At 39.4% G+C, this 20,458-nt stretch overlaps 2 protein-coding genes across 2 annotated transcripts; one reads left to right on the top strand and one right to left on the bottom strand.

The window, feature by feature from the left end:
• On the bottom strand, positions 1 to 3,627 carry LOC139144783 (FAD-dependent oxidoreductase domain-containing protein 2-like). Its single transcript, XM_070715549.1, has 4 exons — positions 3,506 to 3,627; positions 2,326 to 3,006; positions 1,711 to 2,002; positions 1 to 367 (listed from the first exon to the last, which is right to left on the bottom strand). Exons 1-4 carry the CDS (start codon positions 3,510 to 3,512, stop codon positions 1 to 3), a joined length of 1,347 nt encoding a protein of 448 aa, XP_070571650.1. The 5' UTR covers positions 3,513 to 3,627.
• Positions 3,628 to 13,358: 9,731 nt separating this feature from the next.
• Positions 13,359 to 19,826, top strand: LOC139136966 (FAD-dependent oxidoreductase domain-containing protein 2-like). The gene is made up of 7 exons (XM_070704844.1): positions 13,359 to 13,473; positions 14,253 to 14,933; positions 15,643 to 15,897; positions 16,229 to 16,474; positions 17,012 to 17,201; positions 17,874 to 18,102; positions 18,766 to 19,826. Exons 1-7 carry the CDS (start codon positions 13,458 to 13,460, stop codon positions 18,940 to 18,942), a joined length of 1,794 nt encoding a protein of 597 aa, XP_070560945.1. The 5' UTR covers positions 13,359 to 13,457; the 3' UTR covers positions 18,943 to 19,826.
• Positions 19,827 to 20,458: the final 632 nt, after the last annotated feature.

Genomic DNA, 20,458 nt, shown 5'->3' on the forward strand with positions numbered 1-20,458 from the left:
TCATATCTTTATGAAGACAAGATCATAGTCGATTCGGTGCCGAAACACCAAGGCATACCATACAACGGACACGGAAAATAAGATAGGCCCAAACAGCACCCAAGTGACTTCAAGAGACTTACCGATCATGAGGTGCGCGATGGGGGAGACATCACGTGGTAAGAGTTTGACTGGGTATGGAACGCCTTGATACCTCTCTTCCATTTGACGATGCATGGTTCTGACGTTGTATCTGAAACCGTGGATGAATCCAGATGCTGCCTGGCGATCGATGGCTTGCATGGATGTGCCCATGAAGAAGAGGTTTTCCACATTTTCTGATTCCCAGTTTGTCTTCAGAAGGGGATATTTTCCTCCTTCTTCGTTGCTGCAAATGTAAACTTACCACTGTCAGACTAAGAAAACTATACGAGATACCGGAGTTCAACCTGTATATCTTGGTCGTGGGATTCCAACAATATGGCAAGTTAGAAGCCCGCCCCCATCCCGTCCCACAAAAAACTGCAGGGGGCTTAGTCACGCAATCGGAGAGTATCCCGTCCTGCCACTTTCTGATTGCGTTCAACGATTTGCTTGTCCCTATCGATAGCCAGGCAGCAAGCTTGGTTTCGATCGAAAATACCAATTCCAACCTTTCCTCCATTTCGATAATTTATATATGCCCTTCCGATAGACTTCGATATCCCCTGATTTAACGTTTCAAAGATTATTTTGAACATTTTTGTGAGGGTTGAACACAGTTAATTTTAGTCCTCGTCCTGAATCCTTTCAAATGTAGATGCTGCGTACTTAACGGTAGCGATGCATTTTCAGCGGTTCTCTGTGAAACGAAGCATTTCTGTTAAAGCCATAGATTTCAAACCGTCTCTATAATCCACACCCGCTTGTAATCGTGATAAGGGTGGGGATACAATCCCCCGACTCTTTCATCATTTATGAAATATTGGATGTAGTATGGTGTGAAGTTTGGACACATGTGTATCATCCTTGTCACTGTTATCGTACTCTGTGACATCTATAGTGTCAACTATGTCGACCTGCTGATAACCGTTGAAGCAAATGAAAACACACACTACTAAAACCTGACCAAATTTTTACTATAGTCACACTCTAGCCGACTTCTACGGTTGAACTGGAATTTGTGAGCCATTTCTAGGCATGGAGGCGACGACGGTACTCAGTCAGACCCCCAGTTCTCTTTGCCGAGACTTAGACGGCATTGTCAAGTAGTGTTGGACGATTACCGGGGAATGAAAGTTCGTAAGCTGACGCACACGAATTGAAAATGAAAAACCGCATTGCATAATTAACACAAACTATATTGTAAGTCACTATGCCCTGGTAAGAACATTTGACCATTCTTGTACGAACAGAAAAAGACGAAGAATTTACTTACTTAAAATCAACTAAGAATATGTGTTTCCTCTAACTCGACCCGACCTATTTATACCCGTCGAATCTAAACTTTATGACACTTTTTAAGATTATGCATGAATATGAGAAAAATGAACTGGTTCTTTTGTAGGTCGCAGCCCATTGATATATATATTCCCAATCCAACGAAGCTATTTCCCGAATGCACGTTGACGGATCACATATTTATTTTGAACTTGTAGCTATGGAACAGTTAGCATATTTTGAAGGTGGTTCTTTATCGGTGTAGTTTCAAAAACAACGTGTTCTTTCGACTTGAACTTGGAAATGCTTTACTGTGAATTAACATTTGACATAATAAGAGACATACCAGGTTTACAGTTGTCGGCAAAAAGTGACGTATCTACATAGTTCCATCCAGTACACATGATGACGTAGTCGTAGGGTTTGGTGTCGTGGAACCAGCCAGGTGTTGTCCAGTGAAGGACCAAGTCACGGAAATGGAGAATCACTTTGTCTGGCTCTGTTGGATCCTTGGAAAATCCCAGTGCTTCAATGCCCAGATATGAATGGAGAGATTTTAACATGTACATGTCCAAAATAGTGTTGTTGATGGCCCGCAAGTCACCTGAAAGATAGAAAGATTTGCACTTGTCGGGAAAATTTAAATAATAACACCAAGTTGACATACGTAAGCACATACATAGATACATACATACATACATACATACATACATACATACATACATACATACATACATACATACATACATACATACATACATACATACATACATACATACATACATACATACATACATACATAGGTACGTACGCGTCCGTCCGTCCATACATAGGTGAAGGGGTTATAGATTGTTACAGAAAAACCAGGGGTAGGAAATTACTTCTCAGCAAACTATTGGGAGGGAATTATGAATATGCAAGCCTTACCGACGAAATGTGTATTCCAGGCGTGCTTCAGCGCTCTGCCTCCGAATATGTGGACGAAAGCTGCATAAGGAGCAAGATGGTTAGCCGCTTCAAATGCACTGTTTCCTCTTCCGACGATCGCCACAAGTTTACCTTCGTATTTCTTCGGGTCGATGTCGTGTTTTGCGTAGGTGTCGACGTGCTCGAGGCCTGGCATGTCGGGAAGACGTTCTGACACCGCTCCGGTCGCCATTATCAACACCTTACAACTGTATTCGCCGCCACCTTCGACCTTCAAGTAAAACAACCCTTTAGCGGCGCCAGCTCGATTCTCCTTCTTGATGTGAACGACCCGAGTGTTGTATTGGATTTTGATTTCGTGTTTCTGCGCGTAGTCGTTCATGTATCTGACGAGGTCATCTGCTGCTGGAAAAAGCTTGTCTGTGTACTTTGTGAAAAGGAGAGAGCGATCGTCGGACAGCAAGGAGTTCCAGTCGTGCCTCATGTTGTATTCAAAATCAGGGAAAGGGTTGAACCTCTTGTTGATGGAGATGAGGAGACGATGGCGAGGCTCGTGAGTGAAGAAGTGACCTGCTTTGTTAGCGGCTTCTAAGATGATGTGGTCTCTTTCAGCTTTGTTCATGTAGTACCCCATCTGGAGACCGGCTGGACCGGCTCCGACAATGATGGTTTCGTGGTAAGCTGCAGAAAAAAATTAGACGACAAACATATAAGTACACAAGTGTGACAATCATATATTCATTTACAATTGAATGAAATCAAGTGACTGTGGAAAGAAGTATCGACGTCTTTGAATAAATCACCCCATCTCATTAACTCATTCCGTTTTGATGTCTCTGATGGATTCAGTTACAGTGACAAGTATTAGCCTATAGCGTGTTACCAACGAATTATGTTTAAACTTTGTAGATATTAAACAGTTTCTATAATTTGTTATCGACTAAGATTTCATTTCAAAACATATGGCATAAATCTAAACAGTGAATTAATTTGAATTTGAATGCGTTGATGTACGTCATGACAATTTTCTCCTAATTTTTTACTTTTGAAAATATTTTACACATATTTTACACATACAAAGGCATTGCTGAATTCTATATCAGCAAGTTTTATATAGTAGAGCGATGCAATATTGTCCAAAAAGTGATAAAATAATATTTAGAAAATTGCAATTGCTTACTTGGCATTTTTAACGAGGATTCGATGATGCCAGGAACAACGCGTTGATAATCAAACCCAGCTGCTTGTCGTTTTGAGATAGGGACTCTGTGGTGACTGAGACAGCTCGCCTTCGTGCCCAACGTAGGTGAGGTCTGACTGTATCTGCCGATGTGTTCCACAAGAACTTTAAATACTTTTGCTCGTACAGGTTGAAGTACGATCACGTGCAACGGACAGTTCAACTCAGATAAAGGGACACGACGAATTCGGACAGGGTTTAGGTACGAGTGATTTCTTCAAATGAGCAGAGGGCAAAATAATATTTAGCCACTCAGATATGTCCACTTTTCGGTGACAATAAAATATTGCGTACTGTTTTGATGTTGGCACGTGCTGTTGCCGGCATTTTCAAACAGAGTGTGGTATGATCGAGATTAAGAGACGCGTTGAGCTGGGTTATTCAAACAGTGGAGTGATGGTGTGGTGGTGCTGAAGACTTGTTCAAAATGTACTCTCTAACTTATATAAGCTTTCTCTGAGTAACAAAGAAATAAATATCTGTTGTGCATCTTGCAGGCGGTTTTATTGATTCTTGGAAGAAAAAAATCAAGTTTCCGTTGTCTTTTCAGTGACGTTACAGGGCAACCAGTCAAGGCTGAGTCGCACTAAGATTTCCATCTGTCCGCTCACACCGTGTTCAACCTAATTTGTCTGACATAATCTAGATTTCTTTCCCTATGCACCACCATAATGTCAGCAGATCTGGTGATTCGGATCAAAAGTGTATCGAATCACGGGGGATTGATGCTGAGGTTTCTTCCTGGCTGTTCAATCCAACCACACACCAATGCTACTGACGAGATTGAGTGACCCCGAGTCTTCCTGTGTCAATCTGCATCGTGGGCTGCTCGTCACGATGCCAAATGCTGTCACTCCAAATTTCACCGTTTTCTGAAATCTGCGGCGATGCATTCCCAATATTCTAGTGAATACTTCTCTGGTTTAGATTGCTGAAGCGCATTTCGTGAAGATCTATTTCATTTTCAATTTTGCGAAAAGATTTATATTTTATTATGAAGTCATGTGGTGCCATGGCTGGAGGGACAATATGGCGGCGGTCAATGTCATTGACACTGAAGTATTCAGCCATTAGAACAAACATGTCGGTACATCAATCAAGGTGAAGTTCAAAACAAGCGTTGAATTCAAACACAAGTACGGCATGGGAGTAAGCAATACATGAAGTATATTTCTTTTTTTACTCATCTGAAAGCGAGTACTCGCACTTTAGTTAACTATAGAAACAAACAGTAATGACAACTTAATATGTACAATAAAAACTTTAAACCATTCGGAAGCGAATGAATCGAATTTATCGATTTTGGGAATATTAAGGAGTAGATTACTTCTCATGTCATACTACAGGAAACTATCTTTCTTCTGACATGACTCGGTGGATTTCAATAATATATGAATACTGAAACTTGTTTTCCGACTTCAGACACATTTTTCATTAAAAAAGCACGTAAATTAGAAATCAGTGCCACTGGTGATTATAATAGCTGAGGTGAACTCCTATATTTCTAAGTGCATCGATGCAATGTTGTTTTGTTGTGCATGCGCACATGTAAGTTTGTCCGGTTTGTTCAACTTGAGAATTTAGTTTTGCAAGCACACGCCTTACATTTTAGACGTCAGGAGCCAGACTACATAATGAGATCAAAGAAACAGTCGAATTCGACGACATAAAGATGAAGCATTGTCTTTGAAATAGGTTCAATTTGAAAACTGTGTGGCGAACAAGTAAGCACACCGTATGACGAACCACTGATTGAGGGTGACATTCTTTCATGCGATGTATCAGGTGATCAGAGACATATCACATCATTGTTATGTTTTGTCAATAGAGCGCTTTGGTGCGGTGACCTGCAGATTAACCTTTCCCCTCAACTCGTACTTCTTCTCACCGGTCACTTTGGAAGACTCCAAAAATAACTTTGATTATTTCTAAGATTCTGCAGTATTCATGTTTGCCGGTCTCTTATTTCGTGCTTTGAATACGGGATATTAGAGTGAAGGCTCGTAGCCGGGGCATTTCGGAGGCAAACTGTGAGAAATATTGCTTTAAGGTAGAATGCGCCTCGGGGACAGATATTCTGACTCTCAAACTTTTACAATTCTCTTCTGGGGGCTCATTTTAAAGCTCTTGTCGTAAGAAAAAAATTTGTCGTCTTAGTTTTTCGAAAATCGAAGATTTTACTTTTCTCCGTAAGGTTAGCACAGGGATGGCGGCCATTTTGAATTTTAAATATCGGTAAATCTTGGGTTAATTTATTTCTCCAATAGCAAAATTTGTACGGTGACCCCGATTTTTATTTTTAATTTTGAAAGCCTATGGTTGAAACATTTCTCGAGGAAAGTTTGAGCAAAAAGGCAAGTCTTTCACTTTCGAGGCGCATACTACCTTAAGCTTACAACGTGCCAGTTCATAAATGCGTCGACTATTTCTAGTGTAGTCTAACGAGACAGCACACGCACAGGGCCAGACCCACTCATACCAAATAATATATGTGACATGAAGAGTGCAGTCACGTCTATGAATTCTTCAAAGCTTTGATAAATTTTAGTACGTAACTACTTAAGCATAAGTGCAGATAATTTCCAGGTGCAAATTTTAGACAATAGGCCTACATAAGAGTTTACGGTACAGACCATTTCAGCTCCCGCTGATCTATGAATGCAAATTATCTGTCTATCAGTCGGTAGCGTACCTTTAGCGGCTTCAAATCTCACACTGTCGCAGGACTGCATCATCAGTTACTCAGATCAAAATGACTAGTTTTTCTCGTGATTCATAAACATGAAACACACTGAGAGAAAGAGTTTGGACTTTCATTGTGTCGAGGGAAAATATTATTACACAAGTTACGACCGCCTATGCCTAAGCCGTTACGTGGAGATGTGGTCGTGTGCAGAGTATACAAATAGATAAAGTTCAACACTGTGTATGTTTTACAACACCATACTTTTCGCCATACTTTATACAAAACTAAATTAAAGAAGTTGAAAAACTGACAGTTTCTGATATACACATATATTATACATATGTCATATATACCTCACAATCTCATGTATATATATATATATATATATATATATATATATATATATATATATATATATATATATATATGTCGTTGTCAAAAGGTTTAGCTCGAATTATTTTTGTCAAATTGTTTTATGACCTGAAAATCACCTTGTATTCCGCGATCATGCAATAAATCAATCAATATGTAGGAAAAAAAAGGATACTACACATGTTAGGGATATTCTCAGTTCCAGATATTTCATGACACTGGAAACAGACTACAAAACACAAGTAGATGTTTCTGCTGCTCTTCCCAAATACAAAGGTGTTTTCTTTGTATTTAGCAACCACATTCATAATGTAAGGCAATCTTGGTTTTGTTTAAGACTAGCTCCTACCTTCACGACGACACGTGTCCGAAGATAGATTGCGACGTGAACATTTATGTACGTGCGTACTTAAAATATTGAATAATAAAAATCGTTTGTAAAAAGACAACAGTGATCGTAATTATCTTCCAATGATAAAATCTAGCTTTTCTGGTCACGTGTTTTATTTTTTCGCTTGTAAATGACGACATAAGCGTAGACAGACCAGAGTTGGAGGTTTACGTTGTACAACTGTTAAGTGTTAAGATGTTTAGGGTATACAATAACCTTCTACTTGGCATGTGGAGTGATTTATTCAAGACGTGTAAGATGTAAACAAAAGTGGTACATGCATCATTATTGTATTTCATAAATTTTCTGAAAGTAAGAGAGGGTTATAAGCCGTCGTTAGCTCTCCATGTCTTTTCGAAAACGGGTAAATGATATACCTCGTGATTCGGGGAATTTTCACATCCTTTTTATGTATTGGCAACTGAATGCGAACTGTTGACAGCAAGAATATCAAATAAATCAAAACGACAACTTGTTTTCGTTCTCAAAAATAATTGCGTGGCTCTGAGCTCCACTGTCGCTTTACCTTAAGAATAAGTGCGAAGATCTTTTTTATAAGAACGCGTTTTGATGATGGATTCATTTAAGATATCTACCTAGCCGCCAAAGGAATGTGACATCACAAGCTCCCCGTCAATCAAACCTACATTGTAAAATTCGTTTAAAGTAGCAGACATTGTGTTGAGTCGGTTAAGCAGTGAAATTTATATAGTTTGAGCTTAACAGAGATGAACTTTGTTACCTGTTTTTACAACATTGTTGCTTGAATACATGGTTTAAAAAGATATATGAAATAACAGAATTTTTTTACAACTTTCGGCTTCATGATCAAGAAATATCGAAGAAACGGGAAAGGGAAAATTTAGGAAAACTAACATTTCCTGACAGCTTCGAACAAACTTTGATCAATCGCCGGATGATCGATTAACTCTGAAATCAAACTATTGCTTGCATTGACTGTTTTCGTAACCGAGTACAAGTAGGCTAAAACTGAGAAAAACCGTGAAATTTATCAACGCTAAAACCATTCCTTATTAATCGGTTAAAAGACAACTTGTTTTCACAAATGATTATGTCCGACCACGAACTCTGTGAACACTGATCTGTAAAATATACCCTTTATCGATACCTTGAGTTACTTTCCACAGCAAACGCTCGACCTCTGTTTCCAAGTACGATTCGACAGATTTCTGTTTTCGGGTACGATAAATTTCGTTTTTGATTTGTAAATAGCTTCTGTACAGTATCAAACTTTTGGGTTACAGGCATGGAGAAAGCATTATAATTATAAACATATTGCAGCAATTAATCCTGTTTAGTTACACAACGCCGCTCAAATCATGCAGACCATGCAATCTGACGATATCCGCATAATGTAGTAGATTAACTTCGATGTATGTATACTGGTTTTGACAGACAGGTTCTTCAGCAAGGTGTCCGGGACCGAGAATTCGATAAAAATACGATAGATTAAAACGCTCCATTCCCAAATGCTGCGAATGGTTGATTGATTCTTGGAGAATCTAACACGTATTCCAATATCGGACTCCATGAACGCCGGGTAAAGTTTTTGGGTTCCCGACTTTTCACATTTCACAACATGTCGCCTTCTGAGATTCTGATTGTCAAGCCTAGACAAGGTTCTTTCGTTGTGTTGTAAAATGAAGTGTAGAATATTTTCTATCATTCTATGTTCCTGTCAGCTGGGAAAGCACACAGCTCCAGTGGTCTTTTAACACCGTAGGTCTTCCAGATAACACGGTTTCTTCTCATCATATCCATTTTCTTGTGCATTATTCATCTTTTTTTTCCCGGAATGTCACACAACAGTATAATCGTAACTTTTTAAATATGACCCTAGGCTCTTCTCTCAATTGCACTTACATCTGCAGCGCCAATAGCGCCAGCGCGATACTTCCAAATTAGGAATCTCTTCGCCACCAAAACGGTACTTGTTAAGAGCAGTCTGTCCGGACAAGGTCGATTCCCTTCGTCTTGAAATAATTTTGGCAGTGGCTGTCTGCTCGTGCCGAAGGATTCCGAGAACAACGATCTAACTTCACTGAAAATGCTCCTTTAAAGGTTGGAAAAAGTACAGAAGTTAATCACTAACACACAATCTCCAACACTCGTTGATATCTATTGAAGCCATTCCACTGCAATAATTATACAATAATTTCCTAAAATTTCTCTGGGTCTGGTGTAAGACGTCACACTACCAAAAGAGGTGGATCTTAGCAAATGCTCCCTAGCTGTCATAAACAGCTACTTCCAAAATTGTCTTAAGTAAGTACTCCCTAACTCTCTAGACAAAGTAACAACATAACAGACATCAGTCTGTCAGCCGTCATAGTAATTGATAAATCATTGTGATCTTTCACAAACGCCTTGTCACCTATAGGCGCATTGAATACTGGCGATTCATCCTTTGGATTGAATATTTCGTAATGATTTACCCTCGTGTAAGCTATTTCTCCAAATTTAAATCTCGTTTTAACATTTCGAAATAAATGAAGAAAGTCAGAGTTAACACTCGCTCGTTTTTGCTGTGTCATAAAAGTCCAAATCTAATCAATAATAACGAAAATGCTGCTTTTAGGTACGTTGACCGATAACAGTATAAACAGAAACGTTTTTTATATTAGTTTTCTTTATTGATCGATAGATGACTCAGCAATATTAAATGAGAAACATCCAAAATAGATGAGTGCTCGATGACGTGCTTATTTCAAATAACTTTTTGTTGGTAAGAAAATATGATAGTAAGCTTTGAGCTGAAAGCTGGTGGATCGTGAAAAATAGCCATTTATCAATTTATGTGCTTATCATTCATTTATTTACTTATTTGTTTATATTATTTTATTTATTTATTTACTATTTATTTTATTCATTTATTTCATCATGATGTTTGTTTTGTTTGTTTTGTTTGTTTGTTTGTTTGTTATTACATACACTAGCAGTGATCGTAAATGATGTTTGGAATAAACATTTTCAGTTGTCGTAAGTAAACTTGACATAGTACTATTAATTAATCATTACCCCATTAGCCAAAAATTAAATAATAACAATATTACAGATTAAACATCATAATGTATGTTTCCAGCGGTGAGATACACTTGAATACAGTGCGAACATTGATCAGACTTACGCTAATTTAGACGTGCAAAAGGTTTACTATTCCACCAAAGATATTGCAGCTTGTTTTCCTCGGAATACGGATGAATATGGTGAATGCTAAAGTAAACCTTTAACAAAATTATAGGAGATGGAACGAAAAAATGATCGAAATTGTTGGCACAGTCGTCGACGAATGCTTCAAATTTCTTCGTAAACTTCTTGAGAAGAACATTCAAGGTATTGCCGATGGAGCTGTAAGAATCATCTGCATTCTTCGAATCCTTGAATTCTGTTCAGTCTTTTGAATTCTTCAACTTTCCTTTCATCTTGTTTAAGTGCAACCGTCATGTAAACTGTTTTGCAGACTTGACCTTCTTGCAACCGTGACTATAGTGGTAGTGGTAGTTATGGCTCATGTTCATCGACATGAAGAAATCAGTTTGTTTCTTCCACAAAATGGCCTCGTTTTCACACCTGTGTGTTCTTAAACCATGTGAACGAGTCCCATCGTCATCGATGCGCCGTTGAGCCGACGATGCTAAAGTGACAGTAACGCTGCATAGTCAACGACAGACAACATGATCACTCTAAAGACGTGACATGTCTCAAAACAGAGCGAGTGACCTTTTCTTAGGGACACAGTCTTTCGTTTCGCGAGTTCAAGGTACACGAATGACCTTGCATATTTCAGTTCGCAAGGCCTCTAAGAAGTTGAGATACAACTGCATCTGCCCGAAGCAACTTCAGGTCGACTAAGAATTGCTTTGGAAAATTGACAAATCGTGCTCAATATACCCTCTCAGTATGCAACAGCCAGTCATAGATATCAATGCCGACGATAGCACTGCATTTTTCAGTCTTGCCTCGTATGGTTATTAAATCGTCCTTGATGTTGAGATTAAGTTCATAGGATGCGTTCAATCGCCGGGAGGGCTCGAAAACCACACTTCGGTAAATGGAAAGTGCTGACAATACATTTTTCCGTTCTTCAGCGAAAACAATTGATTCTGTAACGTCAACAAACACAACCATTTTAATGTGTCACTGACTAAAAACTCTAACAATTTACCATATGAGAATCGACTATGCAAATGATGGAACTACTTTCAACTGCGCTGGTAGTACGGTCCTGACTAATTTTTCACAATCTTTTTTCTCTACTGAAAGCCCCTCAATCCTCATCTTGACGAGTGTTTACTTGAAATCGCCAGAGTTTAAACGTCTGTTAATTGTTCCTATGGGTGCAGCAAGTATCTTGTCGGAACAAGCTGTTAGGGTTGACTTAGGTTCAGCTTTAAATTTCTCAAACCAACCCTGGAACCACAAAATGCATACATCATTGGACGTCAAACAGATTTTGAAGTGAACAACAATCAGCGCCCTTTCTTGCAACGATTTTAAAAAGACCAAAAGCTTTACGAGCTGGAACAAATACGCCCTGTTTTCATCTAAAATTTCGCTACTGCTGTTTATTCAACCCAGTTTCAGTGTTTCATACGAGTGTCCCAAGATATCGGAAGAAATAAATTATGAAAAATAAGCATCAAGTGAAAAACAAGCAGCACGTGCCATTATCGTCCACGCATTGCGATATTTTAACGTCTTCAACAGATAGCCGTACCTAAACCACACGGGCACTTGCCACAGTTTGACGGATAGGCTAACCTGTGCAAATCTTCCGTGTTTGAGTGTCTACTTATCTGGGTCCATAACTCAGTGGTCAGTCGTGTCAGGTGACCAGGAGCTGCCGAGGTCAAAGGCACAAAAACTGGGCTGTTGAGTCCTGTCCTTCTCGCGGTAACAGAGAAAATACGAAGCATTGTTCAGATTCAAAATTTTGCACGACCATCATAAATAGCATGTCTTTAAATAGCATGTCTTTAAAAAGTCTAACATTATCCATTTGTGTGTTTTATTTCATTTTATCGTATTCTTCTTCTGTTAATTGACATAATCACTTCGGGAAAAAGAAAATCCTGTTATGAAACAATTTCTCTCATTGTCATTTTTTTCTTCATAGAGATCATCATTAACTTCAAATAGACTTGAAAACTGGACGGTCTTTCACCGACGAGAACATCATTAAGTTGATAATATTTTGGAAGAGACAATAGCTGAATCATTTTATGATTTTTTAAACTATTTTGTTTTTAATGTCAACTATAGTTTCTTGTTCTACTCCCCAAAGCATGTTGATATACACAGTATTCAGCTTGTCAACTAAGCCTGTACATGTGTAGACTGTATTGTTATTTTTGATAATTGAATTTTAGTCTAGACTAAAATACAAATGGAATCAGTATCAGAGCACCTTTAACGTATACAGGCTGTGTTAGCAAGCTTAGCTTGTGTTTCAAAATTTTTTGGGGGACAAAAGAAATGCTGTTGACATACAAAAAATATAATGAAAACAGCCATCAAAAATTACAATTATTGTTCTCTTAAACAAATCCGCAGTACGTCTGAGTTTACGTGATTGTAGCACTGTCGGAAGGTCGCCATTCTTACCGTGATATGTGTCGTGTACATCAGTCATTCGAAACGTGCCTTGGCACTGGTTGGGACTGGGACACCGTATTACTGAGATTGTGCCATGTCCTGTCCCAGGTGATCACGGGTCAGAGTTCACCTCGAAACAGTCCATCAAATCGAAGAAGTTTAGGTACGGATGTCTCTCACAGTTCAAAAACAGTGCAGATGTTGAGTTCATTTATATGTTTTCAGGATTTTTACGCCATAAGTAGATATTTCAATCGTCACTTGCTCATCCCTACCAGCCTTCCCGATCGTTAGGATTTTTGAAGTGTGAGCTCACAGTGTGATCGATTTGATACGCAACAAAAGTCATTCTGAGCGATAACTTCTTTTTGTCATCAATTATCTGACAAGAGTCAGGACAACCTGCTTTTTATTTGCTACACCGTGATAGCAAACGATAATTTACCGAATTGATTAAAATGTCATTTCAAAGCATAACCTAATGAACTTGTATTCTAAATCTTTTTTACAACCTGAGAAGTTGACGTACTTAAACTGTCGTAGTAATTTTAGGAAACACAAACAATGTCATATTTCTACACTTCAACTGTTCACGGGACAAACCGTACCGAGACCTGTCCCAGTCTCTGTGTCCCCTTTATCTGGGTCTTGCCTTCTGCCCGCTGCACGTGATCGCACTTGAGGCTGTTTCTGGCAAAGGTATTTAACATCTCGTCGGATCTCCTGTCGCATTCAGACTCGCTCTCCAAGGCGAAGGCAGCAGCTTCTAGTCCGCTCAGGATTTTTTTCTCCCTCACTCACTGCAGCAGGAATCGCCATCAGCAAAGATGCCTACCAAGACAAGTAAGTGTGGTTTGATTTCTGCATCAAGGTCAGGATGGATTTTCAGGGCAACATTGTCGAGAACAGATCTGTTCTGCGAAGAGAGAAAATTTACATTTTATTCGTAAAGAGCGAAAACGGGAAAACTTTTTGCTTGATAAAGTGAAAGAGAATACATTGCAGTTTGGTCGAGTCTTGTGTAAAACTAAACACCTTATATACAAGCTTCCCGTACAAAGCCTCCTTCATCTGGTTTACAATTTTTAGAGTTTGGTGCGTTGTCAAAGAAGCAGACCGCAATTGCAAGTATTCAAATCTTTTGAATATCCGATTCGAGAGAACATGAATTCAAGCTTATGTCTCTGTATAGGGTAATACTGTCTGAGAACTAACAATGCTCTCTTTTGAACCGCTTTGGCTTTTGAGTATCACTTTATTGATTAATTTTGCATTTGTATCTGAACAAAAATTTCCAAAACCTTTAATTTTTAAATCCAGGGAAATGATAGATATAGTAATATTGCAGATGATTTTTTGTGCAATGAGAAGTATTGCTATCCAGTGGTGAATGAAATTATATTCTAGTTTGGAAGTGTCATTTTTTTATGTTTAACACACAGACAATGATATTATGTTTCCGAGAGTCAATACTTTGTCAACGAAACTGTGTCACCTGAATTATTCGCAAGAAATTTTACGTTTATGCGTTTCCTTTGCAATATTATACTATACATCATGATACATCGGCGATAATGTTCTGAAACGTTTGTTTTATTATTATTTTTTCATTTATTTTTTAGGATATCACGAAACCATAATCATCGGTGCCGGTCCGGCCGGTCTCCAGATGGCCTACTTTATGAAGAAGGCAAAGCGTGACTATGTGATCCTGGAGGCCGCCACCAGACCCGGTCACTTCTTCACGCACGAGCCTCGCCATCGTCTCCTCATCTCCATCAACAAGCGATTCAACCCTTTCCCTGATTTTGAATACAACATGAGGCACGACTGGAACTCTTTGCTGTCCGACGATCGCTCTCTCCTCTTCCCCAAGTATTCGGAAGACCTTTACCCCAAAGCGGACGATCTTCTCCGGTATCTGGACGACTTTGCCAGGAAAACGGAAGTCTCGGCCGTGTACAACACACGCGTGATCAACATCAGCAAGCAGAACAGGCCCGGTGCCGCCGACGGGCTCTTTTACTTGAAGACGAACGACGGCAGGGAGTACAGCTGTAAGGTGTTGCTCATGGCGACGGGTGCAGTGTCCGAACGTCTTGCAGACATCCCGGGCATCGAACACGCCACGCCGTACTCGGAGCACGATCTCGACACGAAGAAATACGAAGGCAAACTCGTCGCTATCATCGGCAGAGGAAACAGTGCCTTTGAAGTGGCCGACTATCTGGCTCCCTATGCCGCTTACATTCACATCTTCGGAGCGAGGGCGCTGAAACACGCCTGGAACACACATTTCGTTGGTGAGTCCTACGTATGATGTGATCACTCTCATTTCTATCGATTAAAACTATTTCTGCAACATAGTTCCTTAGATTTATAATTCACGCTTGTATGTTTGTTTGTTTTGATTTTATTTTTAGACCGACCTTTTTATAGTTTTGACCCGCAACAAACGATAAGCACAGACATTTGACAACATTAAATATTATCTATTTTCACTGTTAGAATCATTTTATCGTTTGTAATGTGGCAGGCGAAGTTTTATAATATATATTTAGTATAACAATTATATCTGAAATTACCGAACTGATTAAATATCAGCACAAAACAGTACAACAGAAACGAAATATATATTTTCCTTCACTGAACTCAACTGACACAGTAATGCTATGTTTCAAATAACTATCCTCAGGGTAAAATAATGACTTTATTAAACACAATAAAAGTCCTGCCTTTTTTGTATTATACAGATTTGTGAAAAGGGTAACAGCCTACCGTAACGATACAAAACTCTAGTCTCAATATTCAGAGTTATCAATGCGTCTCTGACACTGTCTGTGTCTCTGTATGTTTCTCTTTACGCACAGAGATATTTCTGGAGAGATTTCATTCCATGAGGTTTTCGTGCTCTCAAATCATTCAAAACGACAAATTAATAGTAGCCACGCACATCATTTGCGTTTATTTTTTGGCAGTGTCACTATACTGACAAGTCATTTAACATTACAGGTGATCTACGAGCCATAAACAATAATGTATTGGACATGTATCAACTGAAATCTCTCCATTCCTACTTCGGCATCGAGTGCGTCAAACTCAGCAAGAAACCCGGCGACGAACAGGTCACCCTCCACTTCCGGGACATCGTTCTTCACTGGAACACACCGGGCTACTTCTTCGACACCAAGCCTTACGATTACGTCATTTCCTGTGCTGGCTGGAATTACATTGATTCGACGATCTTTGCTGACGACATCAAACCAGGTAAGTATAAACATACTCGGCAGTTGTCGATAAACATCTCATTTGATCAGTTTTAATACCTCAAAAAATATTGCAAGTTAATACGGTTGTAGCAATACCATTCTTGCGTTAATGGGACGGTACCCTAGCAACTTTGTTTTTACCCAGATTTTGCAAGAGTCGTCAAAAACGTCGAATTCCAATGAAACCCCTTCCTTGAGTAGCTTTTCTGTAGCATATCAAAAGTTTCAAGAAATGGTTACTTCCATATAGCTGAATAGTAATGGCGTACATTCAACAAAATCACCTAAACAAATGCAGTTGATTTAATGGTCACTTTCTTCCGTTGCAGAAACCAAGAAGAAGGGCAAATATCCACTCCTGAAGAAAAATTGGGAATCAGTCAACATAGAGAATCTCTTCTTCATTGGCACATCTATGCAATCCAATGACCGTAAAGCTGCATCGGGATTCATCCACGGTTTCAGATACAACATCCGTACGCTGCATCACATGCTGGAAGAAAAGTATCAAAACGTACCCTACCCAGTCAAACTGTTCCCACGTGACGTGTCGCCCATTGCTGACTACATAATCGGTAAGACTGTAGGAAAAAATGCCGTTGTTGGCTAGTTTGTTTTGCTTTAATTCAAAAGTCGATTCATTTGTGTATGTAATGTTTTTGCGATATTTACTCGACAGATAAGGAAAGATTTGTATCTTCTTAAGGTAGAATGCGCCTCGGGGACAGATATTTGGACTCTCAAACTTTGTCAATTCTTTTTTGATATTCCATTTGTGGGGGTTAATTGTAAAGCTCTTGTTGTTAGACAAATGTCCCCCGTCTTCAATTTATATTTTTCTCCATAGAGTTAAAACAGGGATGCCGACCATTTGAATTTAAAATATCGGTAAATCTTGGGTAATTTGTTTCTTCACTACCAAAATATGTACGGTGACCCTCGAATTTTTATCTCGGTTTTGAAAAAGAATGATTGAAATATTCTGTGAGGAAAGTTTGACCAAAAGTTTTAATCTTTCATTTTCGAGGCGCATAGTACCTTAAAGTCCAACAATTGACGATAGGCCATGATGCCTGATATCTTGACCGACTTTTCTTTGCTTTATCCGGCAGAACGTGCCAGTGTCGATGCTGCCATTTATCAATTGAACACTTTCATGGGCGATGTGATCATCGTTCCGGACGATCCAAAAGAAAAAGTTCGCTACTACATCGACATGCCGATGGACTACGTCAAGGAACAGGATTGGTTCAAGAACGCCAAGCACGCATTCACCACATATCTCAAATATAACTTCGACAGGTAAGTAGTCTCTGTTCGTGTCTCCCGTGGTTTATACTGCATCGGAACACCAAGAATACGATCGGAACTAATTTTGAGAATCTAATCTTTAACTCTGTTAAAATCGATCAAAAGTGTTAGGTGCCGTGGAACTAAAAGTTGCAATATATCACAAATTACCCATAAACAAGTGAATTGCAAAAAAAAAAGAAAGAAAGCAGTTGAGCTTGATAACTACAATATACTGTGCTCCCTAAATTAATTCCAATCGTATTCAAGTAAAATGCTCAGTAATACGGACAAGGTCGGGCAAGCACCGTTCTGTATAGCGGTAAAGTGTTGGGCGTCTGTCGACACGTCCTGGCACTTCAAAATGCGGAAGTCGCTTTCTTCATTGGCTCAGATTTCGGCCTCTTACTGGTCGCCAATGAATATCTATCAACAGCAGGCCCGGGAGTGATAAATGCTCTAAAATTTGGAGAGTAAGCACATGATTCACTTCAACTCGCATTCCAGATGCATAAGTGAGTCAGTCGGTGGACATATCTCTCGTGGATGATTTCCTGACGGTTAAATTATTGTCTGTACCATCATTTTGACATCGACGCGTCAATACAGAAATTAAAACTCGGGAATGTTGTCTTCAGTTTGTAACGTTTGTAATCGTTTTCTTTTTGCCCACACTTCATAAAGGTTCGAAGAATATTCCAAGGACACACTGACATTCACTCACTGGCCACAGTCCTACGACCAGCACTGTCAGGCTTTCCTCAGACCACTGGTCAACTACTACAGGAAAGGTGAACTCGTCGACGAGATTGGCGCTGTTGAGTCGTTGGTCCTCCGTTTCGACACCAAAGAGTTCAAGACAGACAACCCAGACAAGAACAGGAACTTGTTCAAGAACTTCCTCAACAAATATGTAAGTTCTAATCACTTATTTTTGTTCGCTAGTCTGTAGGTTTGTTTTTAACGCTACCCATTGCGAACTTTGAAAATATATATGACAACACAAAGGTCATTGATTTCGCATCGGTATAAAACCATTGTCCTTGTTCAGTCTGTAATCAAAATACACTTGATATTCAATGGTTCGAAAGGAAGATCGCAACGGTATTCCATAAAGGTTATTAAATCACAGACAGACAGACAGACAGACAGACACACACACACACATGTACAAAATACAGACAAAATGTAAAACCTAGGACAAAAGTCACTGTACTTTTAGTTGCTATATACCCTTGGGTGACTGGACTAATATTTTAGTCAGCATTTCTATACATAACTATGTATAAAAATGTCAGTAACTTTTGAAAAGATTATGTTTATTCTCTTTGTCCTTGCTTTAAAGTAAAAACAGGCGGTACGTTTCATTGGATTTGGTACTTTTCAGGGATCTAGCTGTCAAAATTACCAAACTGTTTTCCATAACGGCGCAAATCAAGCGCTTAAAATACGGCTTACGTTTAAAATAGTTCTTTGCTGGCTGCAAATAATGTCCCTTTACCTGAGAGCACCTAGAAAGCATACTATTTGATTTGCAATCCATGAGATTATGAACGCTGTTCCCTTATTCTTACAGTTGAACTTCAACCCTGGCGTGAACTACTATGACTACTTCTTGACGTACAAGGAGGCGTGGAACAAGCACGTCGTTCCCCTCACGGAGGAGGAGAGATCCAGAGTACCCCCCGAGTTTTTCCAGATGGAAGGCGTCAAGTGCAGACCAACTACCATGGACCTCAAACCCAAAATGTAAGCCTGGGAAAACATCTGGACCGTTGCCGAGGGTAGATCTAGGGCGAACCTACACCATGTGGGAACTATTGCCAAATTTCCAGCGAGACTGTCTGTATTTTAAGTCACAAAGTGAAGTTTGTTGACGCTGACCAAATTTGATTACTCTGAGCTGTAGGCTCGGAAATTCGTCCAAATTATGAACTTTCGGTAATTGGAATTTTATGGATATTGAATTACACTTTCATATTACCCTATCAAACCACATCGCCAGCTTGTGTTTAATTGTACATGTACTTAATTACACAGGGTGTGAAAATATTCCGTTTTCGCTTTATCTCATATGTGGCTTACACCTTGTCTATTTATAAGCTGCAAGAGGCCGACCCGAGCCACGTGATTAACGGTTGTATGGTAATGAAGGGTGAGGACAATAGATAAAGTTGGGATTGATAAATCATGGTGGGGTGAAACCCGGCTTATGGGTGGTTATGGGGTGGTGTGGAAATGCTTAACTCTCGAGTTACCACATATCGCCAAGCGTGAGCAGTACGAATATTGGACTCACATATTAATAAAACACAAAAACCTGCAGTATTTTACATTTGTCAGCCGTATCAGCACTCATAGAATCATTGTCGGTATCGAACATGGACATGACAAAACTCACAGAGTATAAACAAGGGGGCGAGTTAAGGTGGCAAAATCCGCGTTACGAGTAACTGGCTGCATTCTAAGGAGAAAGGGTCCTAAGTTTTTATTTTCACTACAAAGGGTCCGTAGTAAGATCCGCGATATCACTTACCAAATTTACCTTAAGTTAGAGAATCATCGAACACATACCTGTATTGTTTTGATCATTGAGAAAACGACGCCAATAAAATAGATCATCAGATCTGAAGTGAATTTTGGAACGAAGGTTGTGTCTTTGTTCGTGTGTCAATGAGGATGTATGGCGTGGATTTGGTTGGCATGGCGGCCTCTCCGTTGTCTCTCTGTCAGTCTCTCTCTCTCTCTCTCTCTCTCTCTCTCTCTTCTCTCTCTCTCTCTCTCTCTCTCTCTCTCTCTCTCTCAATGACCAAACGGGTCTTGCATTACACAGCACAGACCGCTCTAATCACTTTAAACGTCTCTGATTAGATTATCTCAAAAATCTCTGTGTTCAAAGTTAGTGAGATAACATGTAAAGTTCAATATCTTGCTCAAGAAAACTTTGCGAACAGTGTGTTGGCCATAATTTTCCCATCACACTTTCGGCAAGCTAGAGAATTTCGATCAAGTCAGTCGCAAATGATACTATGTTTGTGTTTCTTAACGATCATAACTGTAATCTTTGACCATGATGCTCTCGACATTAAAGGGATATAGTCGTCGGAACTGCGCCTGTGCGAGTTTCTTGTTTACAAACAATGTATTTCGTGCACGATATCAAGATGCACCTCATCATCATAGCTGCAACATTTAAATTAGACGACGACAGATTATGACAGACATGTTTCTAACTGTCATCAATCACCATTGTGCCTAGGATACATTGT

Source organism: Ptychodera flava, chromosome 1 (assembly GCF_041260155.1).
Source record: "Ptychodera flava strain L36383 chromosome 1, AS_Pfla_20210202, whole genome shotgun sequence".
NCBI classification, from domain to species: Eukaryota; Metazoa; Hemichordata; class Enteropneusta; family Ptychoderidae; genus Ptychodera; species Ptychodera flava.